The following is a 19,249-nucleotide window of genomic DNA, read 5'->3' as shown; positions in this document are numbered from 1 at the left end:
AAGGCTTTTAACTTCTTTAAAATTACAAAATTACCATTGATTTCTTAAAACAAACTTAACCCCAAAACCTTATATAAAAAAAACTCAAAACACTCAATAAGGCATCAAATTAATTTAATAATCAAAATTAAATTAAATATGGCCAACTGTCATTTTTTAAGGTTTTTTTTGTTTTATTTATAAAAATTAAATGGTGTAGAGTTTATCTATATTATTAGTGATAAGAATAAATATATGACTAAATATCTTTTATATTTATAGCTAGCTTGGCACAACAGTAACATGATTTCCACGTTTGACGAAAAAGAAAAATATATTATTAGTGCGCGCCACCTGGCACGTGCGTGCGGTGGGGAGGTTAAGTCTGGACTCTTGAAGATGGAGGAAATATCGAGACGAATATTGTTTTGTTGGGAGCTTTTCGGCTTAAGATTTTTTAATCTCAGCCATCTATTAAATGTGTTATGAATTTAATAAGCATTGTGCATGCGATCCAACGGTTAAGACTAAAAATCATAAACCAATCCGAAGAAAAGTATATATATATTGTTTTAGCTTTTGCCTTTTGGTGAAGAACCAGTATTGTTTTGAAAAAACTTAAAAATATACAATTCGTGTCAGCGCCAAGTACGATCGGATAAGATAAGCTCCGCGTGGCGTGGTCCGAAAGTGTCGGGTCTTTGACATCGCCGGCACCGGCACCGGCACGTGAGTTGTTTTCTCGAATTTATTTTCTTCTCTTCTTCCGCTAACGTTTTCTTAACAGTCAAAGACTCAAAAGTCCCCCGGTCTTTTCTTCGTTATTTTGTTTTTCGGTTACATACTTGGGCAAATTGCAAATTGCAATGCAAGAATGAAGATCGACCACTAAAAGATAGAAAATATTAATAAGAAATGGATAAGTGGTGGGGAGATGATGTGTAACCACGGTAGGCTTATCTGTCTGGACCTCTATTATAATAATTAAAATATATATGACCTCAATGAATGATCCACTCCATAGTTGGAGTTGGAGTTGGTGTTGGTGTTGGTGCCAGGCTGCCAGCAGGAATTAGTTTAGTTGGGGATGGGGAACTTGAAACCCAACTTTTACTCTTACAATCCACGATAACAAATGAATAGTATATTAGAATGAATATTGCTCAACTAAACCAGTTACCAGACGATTCCATTTCCATCCTTGTCTGCACAAAATATTCTGGCTAGCGCTGGGGCAGATAGAAAAAGACATGTCAACTAACAAAATATATGAAACAAAAAGAGGAAAAATTAATGGAGAAGGGAAAGGAAATAATAAAGGTGCATGCGTGCTCATCTGTGCTTTGAGTTTTAGGGCTAACCAATAATCGTGGAGTGTGGATGGATGGTGACTAAATATAGAAAGGTGAGTTGGTTCCCACTGTTCCAAACATTGAGCTTAGCTTTTGTCACCAAAGCTAAAGAAAAGCACAGAGAATCTTGTGCCATTCGGGTCAGGAGAGAAAGAGAAAGAGAAAGAGAAAAGCAGTGGCCTCGTTGGATTGATGTTGCCAATTTCTTTCTCTTCTCATGTGATGTACCTATAATATACCGAGGTTAATTTTTCTGCACAATTCAATATCGTACACTTGATTTCATTAAGGAACTCATGCAATTCCAATATGACGCTTTCTCTTTCCAAGATTCATGCTCTAGACACTTTATCTTTTCAGCCAGCCTAGTCAATTACCCCATTTTGTTCATCTTGATGAATCAGAATCTAACTCATGTTGGAGAAATTGTGGGAAACTTCCACCCTTTCACACCCAATAAAACACACAGCCCATTTTCATGAATTGTTTTTGCATGTTCGGGTACCATTTAAGATATATATGACATGTGTTTGAACTCTCCAACTAACTGCACTGCTTTTTTAAAATAAAATTAAAATATTTTCACATGTCCTATGTATATCAGATGGTACACCAAGTTAGCGTACTCGGAAACATGCAAAAATTACTCCGTTTTCAGCTGTCTGTTTGTATACGACTGCAAACTTTTTTCCTCTCTCTCATCATCAGCCTAGTCATGAAATGAGATAAGAAACACACATGATTTAATGATTATATGAAAAGTCGTGTCCAGAAAAAAGTCCCTAGATTCTTCAAAACGGAAAGAAGAAAAAAAAGCAGAATTCGCTAGATTACTGGAGCATGGTGCAATATTCTTGCTTTCTATGCCTTGTAGGAGGAGTTGTTTCTTCATTGTTGTCGATTTTACTTTAATTTTAGGCTTGGAATTCCTTATGTTTTGGGTCGCCTGATAGCATCGGGCTATAATTATTTGGACAGAAGCTAACCAGCCCTACACGACTTTAAGGGTATGAGTTCAATGAGCCCAATTTTGTCTTATCACCTGAATTGGGCTCGGCAGATGAGTTAAGCACGTAGCATTGGCAATTCTGGACAGAAAGGAAAGGAAGCCATCAAAGCCTAAAAAGAGCCCAATCTTTTTATGTTGACAGTTATTTCATGTCATGGTTGTGCATCGTGCAGCTTTGTTCCTTCTTGTTGTCAGACCAATGTCTTGTATGCCATTATTTTAGGTAACTAGGTTTAGGGTTTTTTTTTTTTTGGGCCATAAAGGTTTAGGGTTCATTACATTCATTCATAGAGTTAACAACTGGGAGGGAAGGTGTTTGATTCGTACGTACCACCATTAAAGCTTTTCTGTGGAATCTTTCCAAGACCCCTAACAAATTCCAAGTGCTTTAATTTACAGATATCTGATGTGATTATTCATGACCTAATTAACCCAACAGCCCCACCAGGTTTTGTGATTAATCCAAAACTTCACCATGAAACTACTCATTTCATTTCTGAAGTTTTTTTCCAAAGTCAAAGCTAACTAAGACATGGTGATGGTGCCTGCCTTTTTGGCTGGCTGGGTGTAGAAAGAAAGTAGAAAGAAACTAGAAAACACAAAAACAATTAGGTCATGATTTGAATATGAGCCCCAATTGGGTTGGTTGGGCTTCGTTTGCTAGCTAGCTAGTATCTTACGTTACCCTGCATGCCTGCACTGCACTGCACTGCACCTATATCAAAACAACACAACGGCTACTTTCTTTCTCATTCATTCATTCATTCAAAATATTATACAATAACCTCCTCCAACCAAGTATCAAAAGTCTCCCAATTGGCGCTCGCTAGCTATTAAATAAACAGAAGGAAGAAGATAAGCTGAAGAAAAGCTGTCTGCCTATTATATCTCTCTTTCTTTCTCTGTCTTCGTTGAGAGATAGGAAGGAGAGCATTAATGGCGAAGACAGAAGCATTAAATATTTCTGAGGGTAAATTAATTGCTTGCATTAATCGCTACAAGTGTCTGTTGGCCCTCTTCAGGCTCCTTCATTGCTACCCTCATCTGCCCCCCAACTTCTCTCTCTCTCCCCTCTTATCCTCTGCAACCACTCTCCCATATCTCATTTATTGCTTTGCTGCTCTCTCTACATCTCTACATCTCTACATCTCTCTCTCTCTCTCTCTGGGCAGTGGGAAGAAGCAGTAATTTAATACATGCCATGCCAAGGTGAAAAGTACTTGAGATTCCATCATCTTTTACAAGATTCCACCACGACACAAAAATCATGGGTTTCTGAGGCCACAAGCACAAGTTTAGTAAACATCCCATTCCATCCCATCCCATCCAAGTAAAAAGACAACTGTAATTATGGGTTCATTTCATTTAGGAGATTTAGATTATCTTACTGTTTTTTCCTCCTCCTAACTGTAGCTTGTTGAACTCAGAACCCAGCTGAGTTGAGCTTGACTCGGGCATGTTGAACTTTGAGCTGGCTGATGAGGAGAACTCTGTTCCTGGTTGCATGGCCACTGAATTTGTAGAAGAAGAAGAAGCACTTAAGCCTGCCTGTGAAGTGTCTTTCATTGACATCATTCTTGATGGGTTTGATTGTGGTGCTGGTGGTGCTGCACAAACTGGGATCACTGATCTGATTTGAACTGCAGGGGCAATCCTGTGCGGGCTGAACCCTCCAGTGTACATGGCTCTGTCCATCATGTGGCTACTTGTAGGCAATGCCTTAATTGGACCTAATGGAAATTGCCTTCCTGTATTAGACACAGGAAATTGCCTGTATGCAGAACTTGAATTTGAATTACTAGGACCCTCCTTTTCAATGGCCTTGTTGTTGTTACTAATAATGATATCTGATTTTCCGGTACCAAGCCATTCTTCCTCATCCCTTTGGTGGTCTTCCAATGGAGGTGGAATAACTTGTGATCCCCTCCTCACATTAACTTGTACTACTGGGATAGGCCTATAATTGGAATTGGTTAATGTGTAGGAAGAGGAATTGTCTTTGCTGAGCAGTGTAGTTGGTGGCAAAATCTTTGAGGCTGTTCTTGGTGGGGGTGGAGGAAGCAGAGATGCAAAGCTGTTTTGCTTCTGCTTTGAAACTTCTGGAACCAAATCTGTTAACAGATCTATCAGCCTCCAGTGTTGATTCTGTAGAGAGTTAGCAGCACTGGATGTGGAGGATAATGATGATGGAGATGATGATGATGATGATGATGATGTAGAGGCAATAGTATTGTCTCTGTGGCATTGGCCCCTGACCATTCTTCTCCTTGCTTGAATTTGATCTCTCCTCCTTATAAATTGTTTGCTATTGTGATCATCTTTGGGTCTAAAATTTGAGAGCACCCCTGTCACAACTGCCTGGTCCTGTTCTTCTGCTTCTTTAGCTGTCAATGGCCCCAAGCCTGGCATTGCACAAAGATGCATACTTGATAAAGCAATTTCATTTTGCTAAAAAATACCAACTAAACCAAATTGTGAGAGAGAATGGGAAATGAGAAGATACTTCTTTTCAAGGCAGACCATGCTGCAATTGCAGCATTCTTCTCGGCTTGCTTCTTGGTTTTGGCTGCCTCACCTGTAAAACTCATGCCAGCAAGCTCTACAGTACAAGTGAAAACTGGGACATGGCCAGGACCTGATCTTACAGTGGTGTACACAGGGAGCTTCAGCCCAGCTCTGTGAGCGGTTTCTTGAAGGAGGTTTTTGTAAATTCCAGTTTCATCCTTGATCAGATACAATCCACAACAAGGTATGAAACGAAGTAAGAAAACTTGCTAATTAATAATTGAAAAGTAACTGAAAACAGAGAATTTCTAGCTTATCTTGGTAGTTGGTTGGGAAAGAAACCAACTTACAAGAACTCTAGCAGTGAGAGACCTGGAAGGGCCTCTTGTGGAGAGTTTATTGAGGGCTACTTCTGCAGCTGCGTGCTCTGCTTGTCTCAATGTGGTGCAGTAGTTTGGGCTTTCAAAGATCTCACCGTTGAAGTTGACAGAAGCTTTGAATCTGGGTGCATGATCTGGTCCTTGTCTGATGCACGCATAGGAAGGGAGGTTGAAACAGCTTCTCTGTGCAAGCTCCTGCAGCTGGTTCTTATACATGATATCGCCTTTCACAAAATGCATCCAAATAAACCATCAAATTCTAAATGATGAAGCCATATTATATATATGATTTCCATTATTCCATACAATCTTAAAAGGAAAACCCATCACCTGAAAATTTGCTCAGACTCAGAGACACTAATTATATATGTAATGTAAGGCTTAGGCAGGAGATATGATCAGCCCACCAAAAGAGTGAAGAAACTGAACTCAACCAACTGATAAAACTAAGACAGAATCAAGCAAGCAACTCACCAGATTCCTTAGTCCTCCTACATTGGCTTCTTGGGAGTCTTCTTGTCTCTCAGGACAAAAGCGTCTGATAGTAAGAGTGGGGGTGGAGAGGAGAAGAAAGAAAAGGAAGTAAATATTGGAGTTGAAGGTAGGTAACTACTAACTAGGTGGAGTGAATATGTCAAAATGCAGCTTTAATTACTCCTCCTGGGTCCTGGCTTCTCTTTATTATTTTATTCCGCTTAGGTTAGGATCCTTTTTTCTCCTTTAGGGTTTTACCAACCGTTACTAACTCAAATGAAATATTTTCCCATTACAGTAAGCTTTCTCGTGTAACGGTGATTGAGGAGGAGCCAGAGCCAAAAACTAGCCTTTTTTTGGGGGGTGGGGGGTCGTAGACTTGTTATTGGATAATTATAGGAGGGTCAAATTACACAAGAATCCTTGCAGGGATACAATTTTACAAATCATTCTCCATCTGCTGCTTTTGTTTTTGGGGCGTGGGGGTTAATATACCCAACCACATTCTATATGTACAATGACAGCGTTGAATTTGAAGTTTAACACCACTTGGCTGGCTCTGTGCTGTGGTCAGTGATTGCTCTGCCCTGGACATTCTGTTGACCGGCAGGGCAGTTGCCTCCCTCAGTTTGACTTTGGAATTTTACAATAGTTAGTATTATAGCTCTTTGCTGGCAACGATATTCAGGCTCTACTCTTATATGCAGCTGGCCTTATTTTTCCACAACGAAGACTAGCTTGTAATAAATAAGTGTTTAGTTTATTTTCAACCTTTAAATTAAAGTAACTTGCGTCAAATTTAAACCTAGGGAGGAGTGAACACTAGCCAAACTTTAAAATTCTCCTGACTTTGAAATCAGAGCAAAGGTGTGAAACCAAGTTTCTTCTCTTTTTTTCTTTTGGTGCAGAAACTAAAAATCTTCATTAAATTCATGAGAGAGAGAGAGAGAGAGAGAGAGAGAGAGAGCAGTAACTCCACCACAATTGCAATACAATTAGGAACTAACTAATTCCACAAATGCAATACAAAAACAAGAAAGCTCACTCATACAACACACAAATTCCTTCCTAAATGCACAATGGCCAACCCAACACTTACAAAAGACCCTTCCCCAAATTGCACATAATATTAATGTGGGTGTTAAATGGCCACGCACGAACACAAACCACCACTCTGCTGCCACACAATCAAATCCTCCATTTCGCCACTATACTGGTCTGTCACATTTTGGCTGCCTATGTATGTCGGTTCTCATTTGTCAAGCCACCACTGCTACTCCCACCCGTGCGGTTTGGTTCCCCGACTCTAGCTGCCAAAGCAAGAACTTCGGGGGACATTTCCCAGCTTCCACTTTTCCTTCCCCAGCTGGATCGCCTGGGGTGTATTCCAGCACGATCCACGGTTTCATCGACTGTAGTCCTTATATCTGGGGAAACTTCACCTAATTCACCATCCTTCAAATTTAAGCGATCATTGTTGTTAAGTTGCCCTTCGTAATGATCACCCCCAGCATTCATGTCTCCCCACACCGTTTTCCTGCCCATTTCAATGTCCTCCACAGCTTTTCCCATATTTGGGCTCATAAAACCTCCACCCCCTGACCGAGGAGGCAACCCAGGTTCCCTTGGCACCTTCGCCCTGAAATTGTTCTTGGACTGGGGAATGGTGGTACAAAATATTTCCTTGAAATTCTCAACCACTCCTTTGTTATAGGGGTTGGCTCGCCTATCATATCGGTACCGGAAATTCTCATATGTAGTCTGTAAAAAAAACGCAAATATATATAAGCTCCTGTTCATACTAATAGATTAATCGTGTAGATAGAGTTCTGCACTAAAGGGTTGTGACATGTTGAGATGGATCTCTCACCTGATTTGTACTGATGAGATATAAATGGAAGGCTGTAAGACCACCAACAAACCACATTGATATGAAAGTGTAAACTATTAGGACAATAGAGGCTGGAGTTTTAATCATTGCTTTCCAAATTGTCGTGTCCTCGGTTCCCATGATCCTTCTAACGTAGACCCAGCAGAATGCAAAAACATATATACAAAGAAGGGTTGTGGAGAACACAAACATGAAGAAGAATCGATAATTTCTCTGCACCCAAATTAGTGAATGTTCAGATATATTTTCCATAGGCAACTGAGAATCCATCACATCAGCAACAGGAATATTCCATGCCAGTAAATGAAACAAAGCCAATTCAAGAACACATATTTAACCAGATAAGCTCAAGCACGTGATGTGAGCTACCTCCATATGCCAGTGACTGAATCATTTAATAGTCCACTTTCTTTGTTGATTCCAGGTGCAGACTTGTATATTCAAATCTTTGGTATATTACTACAATTACCAATGTATGGATGCATGAATGTATGTATGCAGACATTCATGCATGTATATAGTTTGAAAGAATGCACATATTATGTGTGTGAGCGCCCATATGTGTGTCTGTTTGTCTCATTTCATATACATTGGCAGAGCAATCAGAAGGCATGAGTCTAATGAAAGAATTACTTACCAGCCCAATACACTGCCCAACCCAAGGACAATGGTGATCGAATCTTTCTACACAATTGTTGCATATTGAACAGTGGGAGCAGCGAGGAGGTCTATAAAGCATACAAGTATCACAATACTTGATCTTGACAGGGATTCCATTCACCTCTACTTCCTTGATGCGAGGCAAACGCAACTGTGGTGTTTGTCCAGCCCCACCTTCTACGTTCCCATCAAATCCTTCTGGCTCTGGGGGGTGTGTGTTACGGGGAATTATACCAGGATCTCTTCCAGAGGTTAGCAGGAGAAGAACTAAATCCTGAAAATAGATCATTGTGTCATTATATTTTCACACTGCAGATACATCAACATATCTAAAGTTAGCACTATATCCACCTGCGAATTCCCAGGCCCAACTCTCAAATCTAGTAGAGATACAAACAATAAATAAATTTTAGAATAGGGTGCTTGTGGAGGCACAATTTTACTAGAAACTCCAGAACTTGTTACAAGTTACAACAACTCTACAAACCTAATTGATTATCATTTACTTCTACAAAGACTCCTGTGAAGGGAAGAAAACTGACAATACCAAAGTAGATTCAATAACCTAGACTCATATTGAAGCCTGTCTATAGTGGTAAAGGTTTAAGACAGAGTAAATTCTACAACAACCTACAAACTGCATTGATAAAAATCACTCATAGAAAGGGTATCATACTCAGAGGAAGCGATATGCTCCATGAGGACCTACTACCAACTTATACCAATCCATATCTCATAACAAGTTCAATCCTCCATAACTTACCATGTTCCCCGCTAATCTCTGCAACAGAGACTAGCATGTTATAGTGTGAAAATTGTGAATCAGGACCCCACATTCTAAGATGATTCCACCAAATCAATAGTCCTGATAGTAGCTTTCAACATAACATGCCAAATTGTCTGGCAAAATAAATTTTCCTTTACACAAATAAGCCGTGTGTGATTTAGAGAGAGAACTCACATAAACTGTGAATACCACAGCGACAACCATTATCAATATTCCCAAGTGATGTGAGAAATGGTCCATCAACTTTCTTGCAACAAAGATGCAGAAAATTGTGACAGGAGCAACAATTAGAAATATGGTCAGCCCCAGTGATCTTACATCTGGTCCGAAAATAAACCTTCCCTGAAGGAAAAATATCTGCAAAGAAGCAAAAATAACTATATGTAAGTTTTCATAATGCCATTCATACTCTTTTCAACCAAAATAATAATAATAATGCCATTCATACAAGGCAAGGTACTGCACTACAAGCAGCATCCAATTCTAACAGCAAGCCAAGCTTGGCATTCAAATACATGTAAAACATAAGCTCTATGCTTATCAATCTATAAACAATTGCCACCTATACTATAATTCCTTGTTAATGAACACAAAATGAGCCGACTTCGTCGTCATCCTTGTCTTTGTCTCGTATGTATAGGGTCATCCGTATCAATTCTTGTATTCCACTGTTTTCATTATATTCAAATTGCAATGTCTCTCGTATGAAATCTAATTTTCTTACATCGTTTTCGTATTACTTGTAAACTTTTTCAAGAGGCAAAAGAAAAAATTTCATTCCTTGACTGTAACATCTATCCAAAAATAGATATAAAAACATACGAACAATAGTAGTAAGGTAACAACAATAATACCAATCACAATCACAATAATATAAAAATAGTAACCAACAATGAGAATGGTGCGACACAAAATCGTAATCCATCAAGTCCTAAAACTGAAATGATATAAATAGAGAGCTACTGAAATTATTCCGGCAAAAATCTAGCAAAAAGAAAAAAGATAAGGAAGAAAATATTATCAGGCTAAAGGGAGAAGAGGAAAAAGAGAATAAAAAGGAAACTGACATTGCTGCCTTTCCAATTTTGGTAGACCCGCAAATCAGTGGAGGCGCCGGCGGATCCGGAAGCCGGATCCGATCGCTGGGGCGGAGGCACCACGTACATCGCTTCCTCACCACCAACGCTGTCAGTTTAAGTCTGAGTTTCAGCTCAATAAGATCCTCCTCGCTCGATAGCCGATACAATGATGTCGACCCTCAGGCCCCAAGGAAATATGGAAAGACCAAAAATTGATAATGGAATGGAAAAAGGAGCTCGAGGGCTCTTTCGGGGCTGGCAAATGGGTCGGGTTCCGGCGAGCAGAGTGACTGGTTAAGGTTGGGCGACAAGGCATGCGGGTGGGGTTGGGGCAAAAGGGTTTTTCTTCATCCTTTTGGAGGTGGCTTTGCCTTGGCTTATTACTTTGGGGGGGGCTAAAGCAGCAGAGGTTCTATCACTGTTGTGTGTATGTGCTTTACAGGGGGGATCGGCTGATGTGGCGGGCTCTGATTGGGTGGGGAGGCTGGGGATGGAGCGGCTGGCTGTGGTGGGTGAGAACCCAGTACCAGTCCCAGTGTGCCTTTTTTTAAGTTTTTTATTTTTTGTTTGTCCCCAACATAGGAATGTGACCGGCCCTTCCTTCTAGTCTGGTTTTGAACCCTTTCCTCTGTGTTTGGTTGAGGTATAAATAACTTGGAGTTTAGCTGAAGTAGGTATCTAACTATCTCTAAACAATAAATAAGTGGTTTTTCATTCCCATATTTTCCACTTTACTTACAAATTCTGTAATAAATTACCAACTAACTTTTATTCTATTAGCATTTTTCTTTGTAGTGTTAAAAGAGTTTCTGAAGTCGAATCTCATTTCTCATTGATTTATAATTAAAAAAATCTCCTCGTATAATTATGTTTCTCAAAAGTTCCATCAACGTTGATTTCATACTTACAACAACTTGGTTCACTTGTGAGTTCATTCATTTCAACTTCACATAATTACAACGGATATTTTTAGCATATGTCATATTTGATATTTCTGTAATCCTTTAGATTTTTTTTTTCTATTTTTGTTAGGCTTAGTTTTTTAAAAAAATTGGTGATTTTCTTGGCGGAGATGTGTGATCACTAGCAGATCCATTAATGAAGTTCCAGTGAAGACACTTGCCCTCACTCAATTATATTATTTACATATGAAGGTGCCAATTTTTATGAAGTTTTGTCATTAATGAGGGCAAGTTGTTTGATAAAATGCATCAAAGAAGACTATGCCGGGGGCAACCTGCTCTGCTCCTCTACTTATGTCACTCTTCTCGTTCTCTATACTCACTCTTCTCATTCTTATGTTTGTGTTGTTAATAGAGAAACTAAGTAGAATGTGTTGTATTACTAATTTGTGCATAAATATGTTTATATGATTGTGTTTTTTTTCTCTTACTTTTAAGAATCGACTTATCTTCATTATTAATGGCATTGCAGTAATGTTTTCTTGCACCACAAAAGAAAGTTCCTGCCGCTACCACTGTATGTGGTAGACATTAGTCACATTATATTACTCATTGCAAAACATTAACAAAAAAACAGAACCAAAAAAAAAAATTGAGAATACTATATACTTTACTTGAAAAACATGAATTGCTTTACAATCTTTCTCAATACTTGACATGTGACTTTTGGCATAACTATAGTTAACTATTTACTTTGTATTTGTGTAACCATGATTATACCCATGGACGTGTGTCAAGTGTTGAAAAATATGGTGATAATACATTTTGAGTTAAAGTTGTGAGCTAAAATACACTTGAAAAACACAAACAAGAATCATAACCAAACGTATACGCATAAACTTACTATACCTACATATTAGAGACATTTATAGAAGAAGAAAAAAGTTATTATAAGTGATTAGAATATTGAACCAATAAAACTTCTCAATCAAAATTTCATATCTTTGGTAAAAACCCCTTTGAATGCTCTTCATGTTCCCCATGTATTCTGTTCACGGAATTTTAGATGGAAAATCCATTAAACTCCCGGAATTCACAGAATGCCTTTTGAGTACTAAATATTTTATTTTATAATTAAAAATGAAATCCTTGCACACAAAAAGGAAAAAGAAAAAAGAAAAAAGAAAAAAGAAGGCTTTGTCTGCGGTTCGAGAATTGTTTAAAGACATAAATTCTTTCTTTTTAAACAAGAATGAGATCTACAACAACAGTTGTCCATAGTCCACACGTCCACACGTCCAGTGCCCCTCTAATTTTATTTGTGTGTTTCTTTTATTCCATTATTATTTTTAACCATTCGAGACGAATAGTGCCTATATATATAGAGTACCATTTGTGTTTGTGGATGGACGCTTGCTGTAAAGTGGCAGATGAGCAAAGCAAAGCTGCAACTTGCAACAATGAATAACACAGCGTTTGGTAAATAGAAAATATAATGTTAGGGTTATTATTAGGGTAAGTGGCATGATGGATGGATGAACCCCCTTCCCTTCCTTCCCTTCCCTGTGCTTAAATGAATGATGAATCCTTCCACGACCATGAATCCATCATGGTTGCAGCAGCCTCATTGAATTTTGGACAAGCCATGTGTGCCTGCTCTTTTGCCACTTATAATATACAAATTACAAGTTAGGCACTGAGCTGCCCCTCCAACTCTCACTATAAATTCTAGAATGTGTACTCAAGTTCGATTTCCTTTCTTGTACTCAAGCTCGACCTTCTCCTACCATATACTTGTGTAAATCGGATTAACAGTTGTACGGAATAAAGGAAAAAAGAAAAAAAGAGTTTCCGAAAATGAGATGACGTGATTCTTTTATCATCCGATTCCACCCACAGAGTCAGACTCAGACAGGTGTTTTGGAATTAGTGATCGTTCTAACTCGATTAACAGTATTTGAAAGCATCTGGACGTAAAAGCACCCGACGGGGTTCCATGGTGTAGTGGTTAGCACTCTGGACTTTGAATCCAGCGACCTGGGTTCGACTCCCGGTGGGACCTTTTTACTTTAGTTTTTTTTACATGGGGCCCAGTAGATCTCTCATATGAAGAAAGCCAGACAGACCATCTCCCCACTGGGCCACGGTCACCAGTTTCTTTTTTAATAGTTAATACTTAATACCTTCACCTTCGATTACAAGCAGCTTCTGCTGAAAGTTGAAAACAGATTTTTACTTTAGATTATATGTGGATCACAAAAATTGCCTCGGGATTGTATACAGATGATCTTTTGACATGAAACTGAGATTAGATTCAGGAATGGAATTGGTAAATTCAAAAAAGTCGCTATTGGGTTGGTATGGTAACTTTAATAGGCAAAAAGCCTAGTCAGTTGTGCAAATTAATACATGATGCATTCCCCTCTCGTGCAAATTGCAAATTGCAAATGATGAGATTATGTGCCTTTTCTTAATATAATACAAGGTCTAAATCATAAAACAGAAATAACTGACAGCGTCAATAACCACTTCCACCGTAAGTATTAATTAAGTAGTATGCACAACAGAACAGACACAATGCAAAGCCTTGCACAGAGCAGAGGGCAACACAATAGACACAAAGGAAGCCTCCAGCAGCTTTCAAAATTACAGGAAGATTACTGTCACACTATTTGAGCAGCACAAGCTTTTGTCATCCACAGAAAGACTCGAAATATTACAAGTTGAACACAGCACAGCCATGGCAAGCTTTGCTCTCATTCCCAAAATCCTATCATTTCTCCACCTCCATATATGATCCACAATCCCAGCCAGCCAGAGCCAGAGCCAGAGCTAGAGCCAGAGCCAGGCAAAGCTTTTTTCACTACATAACATAATGCACTTGTTTACCTTTCCATTGAACAGCACAGCAGCCCAATTAACAAAGATGAGACCAGAAATGATCCCATATTCACCATGCACTCTAGAGTACTATGTATCATCATCACAAAAGGAACAATCAAAGAATTAGTGCTCATGAGACTCCAGCAAAACCTGACACAAAACACACAATCTAATAGCCCATGGAGTCTATACAAGTGCTCATAAGTACTAGACAAGGATTCTGTCAAGAGTTGCCTGCTTACCTTTGTTAGCTAACCAAAGGATGGAAACCTCCTCCCTCAACATTATTGTTGCTAATTCACATTAGACAGATCAGCCCAAGCTGTCATAGGCCTAGAATTTCTGAGTTTCTCCCAAGCACAAGCAGTACTATAGAGTATAGACTCCATCTTTAGCAGGAAGCCACCTGATCCTATCCCTACCATCAACATTATCGGGAACCAAGTGGTTTATGGAGTTCCTGATTTCAAGTAAAGCGTTGGAAGTTAGATGAGGCCAAAACCCAGTGTAAAATTTAATACAGTTGTGGCTTAATTATTAATATCTTATTCTCATGCCTATAGTATAGTGATTCTGCTCTCCATCAGTATTAGATATTTTCTTCCATCACCATCCTGAACTATAAAAACATAAGTTAGGGGCAATAATCTTTTCATTTTTCGCGATAGGCAATCATCTCACGGGTTAGTGGCATAATAGTTGTTAGCACAAAAAACCAACCCAGACCTTACAGAACCCATGTATTAGATGAGTGGTGGTAACTACTTCTGTACATGACGAAAACAAATCTTATGTAATTGCATATTGACTTAGAAACTACTTCCGGCTTAAATGTTTCTTGGTGCACAATCAGCAAAAGCTAAAAACTCCAAATTTATTTTTTAAATGGAAAGTTGTCTGTACTTTGAAAAATTCTACATGGTGGGGGCAAACCCAGGCATTGCACTATAGACTAGTTATCTAAAGTCATCATCACTAATTTGTGCACCTTGTCTTCGTTTGTCTCTCCAAGTCTCTCCCCACACCTTGGCCTCAGCAACAGCTCTTTCTCTCTCCAACTCCTTGTTTAACATAGTTGTTTCATCGGGAGAGTTATCCCCTGAACCCTTTACTTCAACCTTGTTGGTCTCATTTGGTTCATTATATGGACGGGATGCCAAGTAATCCATAGCTAGCACAATATCCCTCATTGAAGGCCGGGCACCAGCATCTTCTCTGAGACACATGGAAGCCACTTCAAAGGCTTTCTTCAAGACAGATACTGAAAAGCGACCTTTAAGCTGTGGATCCGCAAGTTGCGCAACATTCTTGTGGTCTTTCATAAAAGGACGTGCCTACATAGGCAAAGAATGGGATCAATCATAGCTAAATATCAGTTAAAGACAATACTGCTCTGCATATTTAGAAATTGAACACATAACCCTACACAGAAGCAAAATCTTTTCTTATGCCAAGTATTCAACCACGGTGACCTCCAAGATGAGTTGAGTACTATCAAAGCCAAAATTTACTGCTATGCATTATTTCATATATCCTCTTAAAAAATAAGAAAAGATTCCCCACTTCACAAAATTGGTTAAAACTGAGGCAGTTGAATTATACAACTACAACATAAGAACAGCTTGATAAAATACCATGCAGACAAGACATCAATCGTTGCTTAACATCCTCAAAATTAACAAGCAACAGAATGCGATAATATCTACAAAAAAATACTCAGACCTCTACAATACTTATTTATGCACTCGAGATGATAGCTATAGCTATAGCTACAGGGTTAACTGAAGTAACTATATAACGTTGCCCTTGAGAGCCTAATCAGATGCAATGTTGGCGTACTAGTAGACATAATAAAATGAAACAAAGTGAATTACCCACTCAACAAGATGCTTCTCACGACCAAGATTGCTATCAATCGCCTTATGTCCAGTGATCAGCTCCAACAATACTACTCCGAAACTGTAAATGTCAGACTTTGTTGTCAGCTTTCCACTTTTAGCATATTCAGGAGCACAGTAACCATGAGTACCCATGACCCTGGTGGAAACATGCGATCTATCGCCGGTTGGACCAAATTTTGCAAGCCCAAAATCAGAAAGCTTTGGGAAGAAACCTTCGCCCAATAAAATGTTAGCTGATTTTACATCCCTATATATTACAGGTGGATCAGCTTCATGGTGAAGATATTCCAATCCCCTGGCTGCACCTGCAGCTATCATCATCCTTGTATTCCAATCAAGTGGCTCCTTACCAGGTGGAGGATCTGGCAACAATAACATGGGGAGGTCAGGCACTTGAAAATTTTATAAATGAGAAGATCTAGGATAGCGAGTTACACGACATGCATTAAGTATGATTAGCATTAGAGCCTACATACATAAGTTCTTTAGAAGTCAGACTGTAATGGGTAAACACGAGAGCTGGAATGTCCTTAGAGTGGTTCTACTGCCTCATATATGTCACTCATAAATATTTGAAATAAAATTTCCTGTTTTACTCACAATATGAAACAAACATATAAAGCAGAGAGTTGAGGTGAACTACAACTAACATGGTTCATCATTTATTAGTTGTACGTGTGTTTGGGTTACCTCAGACTAGAGTTGAGTTTGACCCCATGGATCGAGGAAAAACTCATATTCTTCAGTCACTAGAACCAAGATACAAGCTCTAAACTACATTAAACTATGTGATGCATAGCCTACTTTGGCTAAGCAAAGTCTTCAGGAGAATATGATTCATTGGGAAAGACTGAGAAGAAACATTCACAATCCATTGTTTATAGGAGGGAGCTCACGAATTACACTCTTGTAACTCTGGCCACCCCCCTCAGAACCTATTGATGAGAAGAGGAGAAGCTCCTTTTTTCTTGGTTAATTTTGCACAAGATGTATAACTGAATATATAGTGAATCAATTCATGGGAGTTTAAGCATGAAAGGAACTACATATCGTGTTATAAAGTGAAAGCTGAATGGCATTAAAGCATTTACAGTGGAGGTGATCTGCCAAGCACCCTAAGGGCATGAATTCATAGACAAGCAGGCGCTGCTCCCCTTCAGCACAATAACCACTTAAACTGACAAGGTTAGGGTGACGCAGAAGAGAAAGCATGAGAACCTCCACCAGAAACTCCTTTTCTCCTTGAAGACCCGTCTGATCGAGTTTTTTTACTGCGACAACCTGCTGAAAAGAAACTGCTCTCTTTAAAATTGAATAAGACAAATCATGAAAATAACTTAAGTGATGGGGATGAAGATATCAGCAATCTTGAATGATAAAAAAGTTAATAAGAAGTTAGTCATCCCTTGAAACACTTACTTGACCAGATCCCAGTTTTCCTTTGTATACAGCCCCAAATCCACCTTCTCCGATACAGGAGTCCGTCCTAAAATTTTTAGTTGCAGTTGCAAGCTCACGGAAGGTGAATGTCTGAGCCTTATTTTCAGCATTAGTTCCATCTTCTGGAGCAGATTATAGGACAAGATTCAATAACATAAAAGAAGCAGAAATATCTAATAGTACAGGGCAGAAGAGAGAACTGTATCACATCAATTTGATTCAAGGTGTATAATCCTGACTCAGAGCATCTTAAAATTCAAATTCAGTAACTTAAGCAATTCTCCTAGAAATACATTGCAACTGTAAACAGCTTAGCTAAGATTTAGTGTTGGTATGAGTTCTCCAATAGTTATTGCTGTCATTTCATTATCCTATTTAGGTACTGGCAGTGAGTAACCTTGGAACTATGGCTAGCTTTGTCATGATCCTAGACAAGTCCAGCTGAAAAGTATAAAACCCTTAACAAGTGTCAATCTTGAATATTTTTGCACGCTTGTTCTAATCCATATTTTTAATATTTTCAGAAAAGATTGAAACATGGGATTTCAAAAAAGATGTCAGTTTCAATTGAAACCAGATAACAGAAGGTGGTAACTGGTAAATTAGAAAAACAAAAATCCCAAATTGAGAAAACAAGAAACTCCAAGAACATGATCGCATTCAGTTATAATACCCGCGATGAGCTAAAGGCGCAAAATCTAAAAAGCCAACTGATTACAATATTATAGCATGACCCAAATCACAAAACAACACAAAGAATCAAGAACACTGTCTTGACTCTAAAGTTTGATGACAGGAAACAAACTGATAGCATTCTCAAACTGGTATTCTAATGGAAAATAAAGAAAGAGAAAGAAAGAAAAACCAAGAAGAAAAGAAAGAGAGACAAATCGTATCGTATCAACTGACCAGAAGACAATTGAGGCACATTCTCCTCGGGCTTGCGTATTGTGGTCTTCTCGACGTCTTTCTCTTCGTCTGTGTCGCTCTTGAGCTTCTTCCCCTTCCTGAACCCGAAACATGGGCAATAGCCCATGTTGCTCCAACGGAGATGAAAAATGTTTTCCAAAATCCAAAGAAATTTAAAAAAAGAGAAAAAATGGGAGAGCCAAATTAAGCACTCAACATTTGTTCAGAGTGGCACACACAACACAACACAATCCAACCGAACCCTTTTTTGTATACGAAGGCAACAGAAACAGAGGGCTCGCAATTCCCCAAACACACAGGCTTCCAAGAAACGACGTACCACGGGACGAACGAGTACAAATGGGATCTTTTTCTAGAATCCATGCTGTCGCTTTTAATATGACGTCACCACTCACACGTAGTCATTCCTTTTGTTTTTTATTCTTAACTTTTGGATTGGTCAACTTCTTCTTTTTACTTTCTTTTTCTTTGACATTCTTCTTCTACCTAGTTCTGATATTCTATCCTTTCTTCTTCCTTGCTAATAATAATAATAATTAATAGTTCTGCTAAAATAGAATAACAAATTATTAATAGTATATAATCTCTTCTGGAATTAATAATTTATATTTATTTATGCCGGAATCCTTGACATTATTATATGTAATCTGTTGGATTTGATTTTAATACCAAAGACGTTTTCCATCCTTTCAGTGCTTCAAATCAAATCTGTGAGACTGTGACAGTCGATATGCTTTTCTTATTTATCTAAAATATAAAAAGAAAAAAAAGAAAAAAGAAAAAAGAGAAAAGAGATGGTTCTTTCTGCCATTTCAAGTTTGGACTTAACAACCATATATGGTTACGAGTTGACCACCACGTATGGCTACTAGGAGGACTTCACTTCACTCTACTTCGACCCACCCAAACGGCAAGGGAAACTCATTCAAAAAAACATTGAATCATTATTACTCTCAAGAGAATTTGAGAAGACACGTCAGGCTTAGGTGTTCAACCTAAATAAATAAATTTCTAGTAAGCTCGATACACTTTGTTCAATGGAAAATACTTCCCTTCTTTTATGCATGTAGGAACATC

The 19,249-nt window shown here is 38.6% G+C and overlaps 3 protein-coding genes and 1 non-coding gene across 7 annotated transcripts; 1 reads left to right on the top strand and 3 right to left on the bottom strand.

The window, feature by feature from the left end:
- Positions 1–3,528: 3,528 nt before the first annotated feature.
- Positions 3,529–5,851, bottom strand: DRB3 (dsRNA-binding protein 3). Of its 2 annotated transcripts, XM_021967450.2 has the most exons (5): positions 5,700–5,851; positions 5,196–5,449; positions 4,844–5,063; positions 3,729–4,742; positions 3,529–3,615 (listed from the first exon to the last, which is right to left on the bottom strand). In XM_021967450.2, the coding sequence occupies exons 2-5, from the start codon at positions 5,439–5,441 to the stop codon at positions 3,572–3,574; spliced, it is 1,524 nt and encodes a 507-aa protein (XP_021823142.1). In that variant the 5' UTR covers positions 5,442–5,449; positions 5,700–5,851; the 3' UTR covers positions 3,529–3,571. The 2 variants fall into 2 exon arrangements, with proteins under 2 accessions (XP_021823142.1, XP_088105950.1); XM_088249824.1 differs by having other exon boundaries at positions 3,529–4,742; positions 5,700–5,850.
- Positions 5,852–6,663: 812 nt separating this feature from the next.
- LOC110764393 (DHHC-type zinc finger family protein) lies at positions 6,664–10,711 on the bottom strand. Its single transcript, XM_021967361.2, has 5 exons — positions 10,105–10,711; positions 9,212–9,394; positions 8,228–8,524; positions 7,570–7,803; positions 6,664–7,460 (listed from the first exon to the last, which is right to left on the bottom strand). Exons 1-5 carry the CDS (start codon positions 10,201–10,203, stop codon positions 6,936–6,938), a joined length of 1,338 nt encoding a protein of 445 aa, XP_021823053.1. The 5' UTR covers positions 10,204–10,711; the 3' UTR covers positions 6,664–6,935.
- A 2,297-nt stretch (positions 10,712–13,008) lies between these two features.
- On the top strand, positions 13,009–13,080 carry TRNAQ-UUG (transfer RNA glutamine (anticodon UUG)). The gene has a single exon. It is a non-coding gene; the product is annotated as a tRNA-Gln (tRNA).
- A 457-nt stretch (positions 13,081–13,537) lies between these two features.
- CDG1 (Protein kinase superfamily protein) lies at positions 13,538–18,465 on the bottom strand. 3 transcript variants are annotated; one of them, XM_021967351.2, is made up of 6 exons: positions 18,152–18,465; positions 17,222–17,364; positions 16,894–17,086; positions 15,776–16,164; positions 14,890–15,235; positions 13,538–14,361 (listed from the first exon to the last, which is right to left on the bottom strand). In XM_021967351.2, the coding sequence occupies exons 1-6, from the start codon at positions 18,276–18,278 to the stop codon at positions 14,351–14,353; spliced, it is 1,209 nt and encodes a 402-aa protein (XP_021823043.1). In that variant the 5' UTR covers positions 18,279–18,465; the 3' UTR covers positions 13,538–14,350. The 3 variants fall into 3 exon arrangements, with proteins under 3 accessions (XP_021823043.1, XP_021823041.1, XP_021823042.1); XM_021967349.2 differs by lacking the exon at positions 13,538–14,361 and having other exon boundaries at positions 14,674–15,235; XM_021967350.2 differs by lacking the exon at positions 13,538–14,361 and having other exon boundaries at positions 14,674–15,235; positions 16,894–17,083.
- Positions 18,466–19,249: the final 784 nt, after the last annotated feature.

Source organism: Prunus avium, chromosome 3 (assembly GCF_965620075.1).
Source record: "Prunus avium chromosome 3, drPruAviu1.hap1.1, whole genome shotgun sequence".
Lineage (NCBI taxonomy): Eukaryota > Viridiplantae > Streptophyta > Magnoliopsida > Rosales > Rosaceae > Prunus > Prunus avium.
The sequence above is the reverse complement of the archived record's forward strand: the minus strand, read 5'-3'. Positions and strand labels throughout refer to the sequence as shown.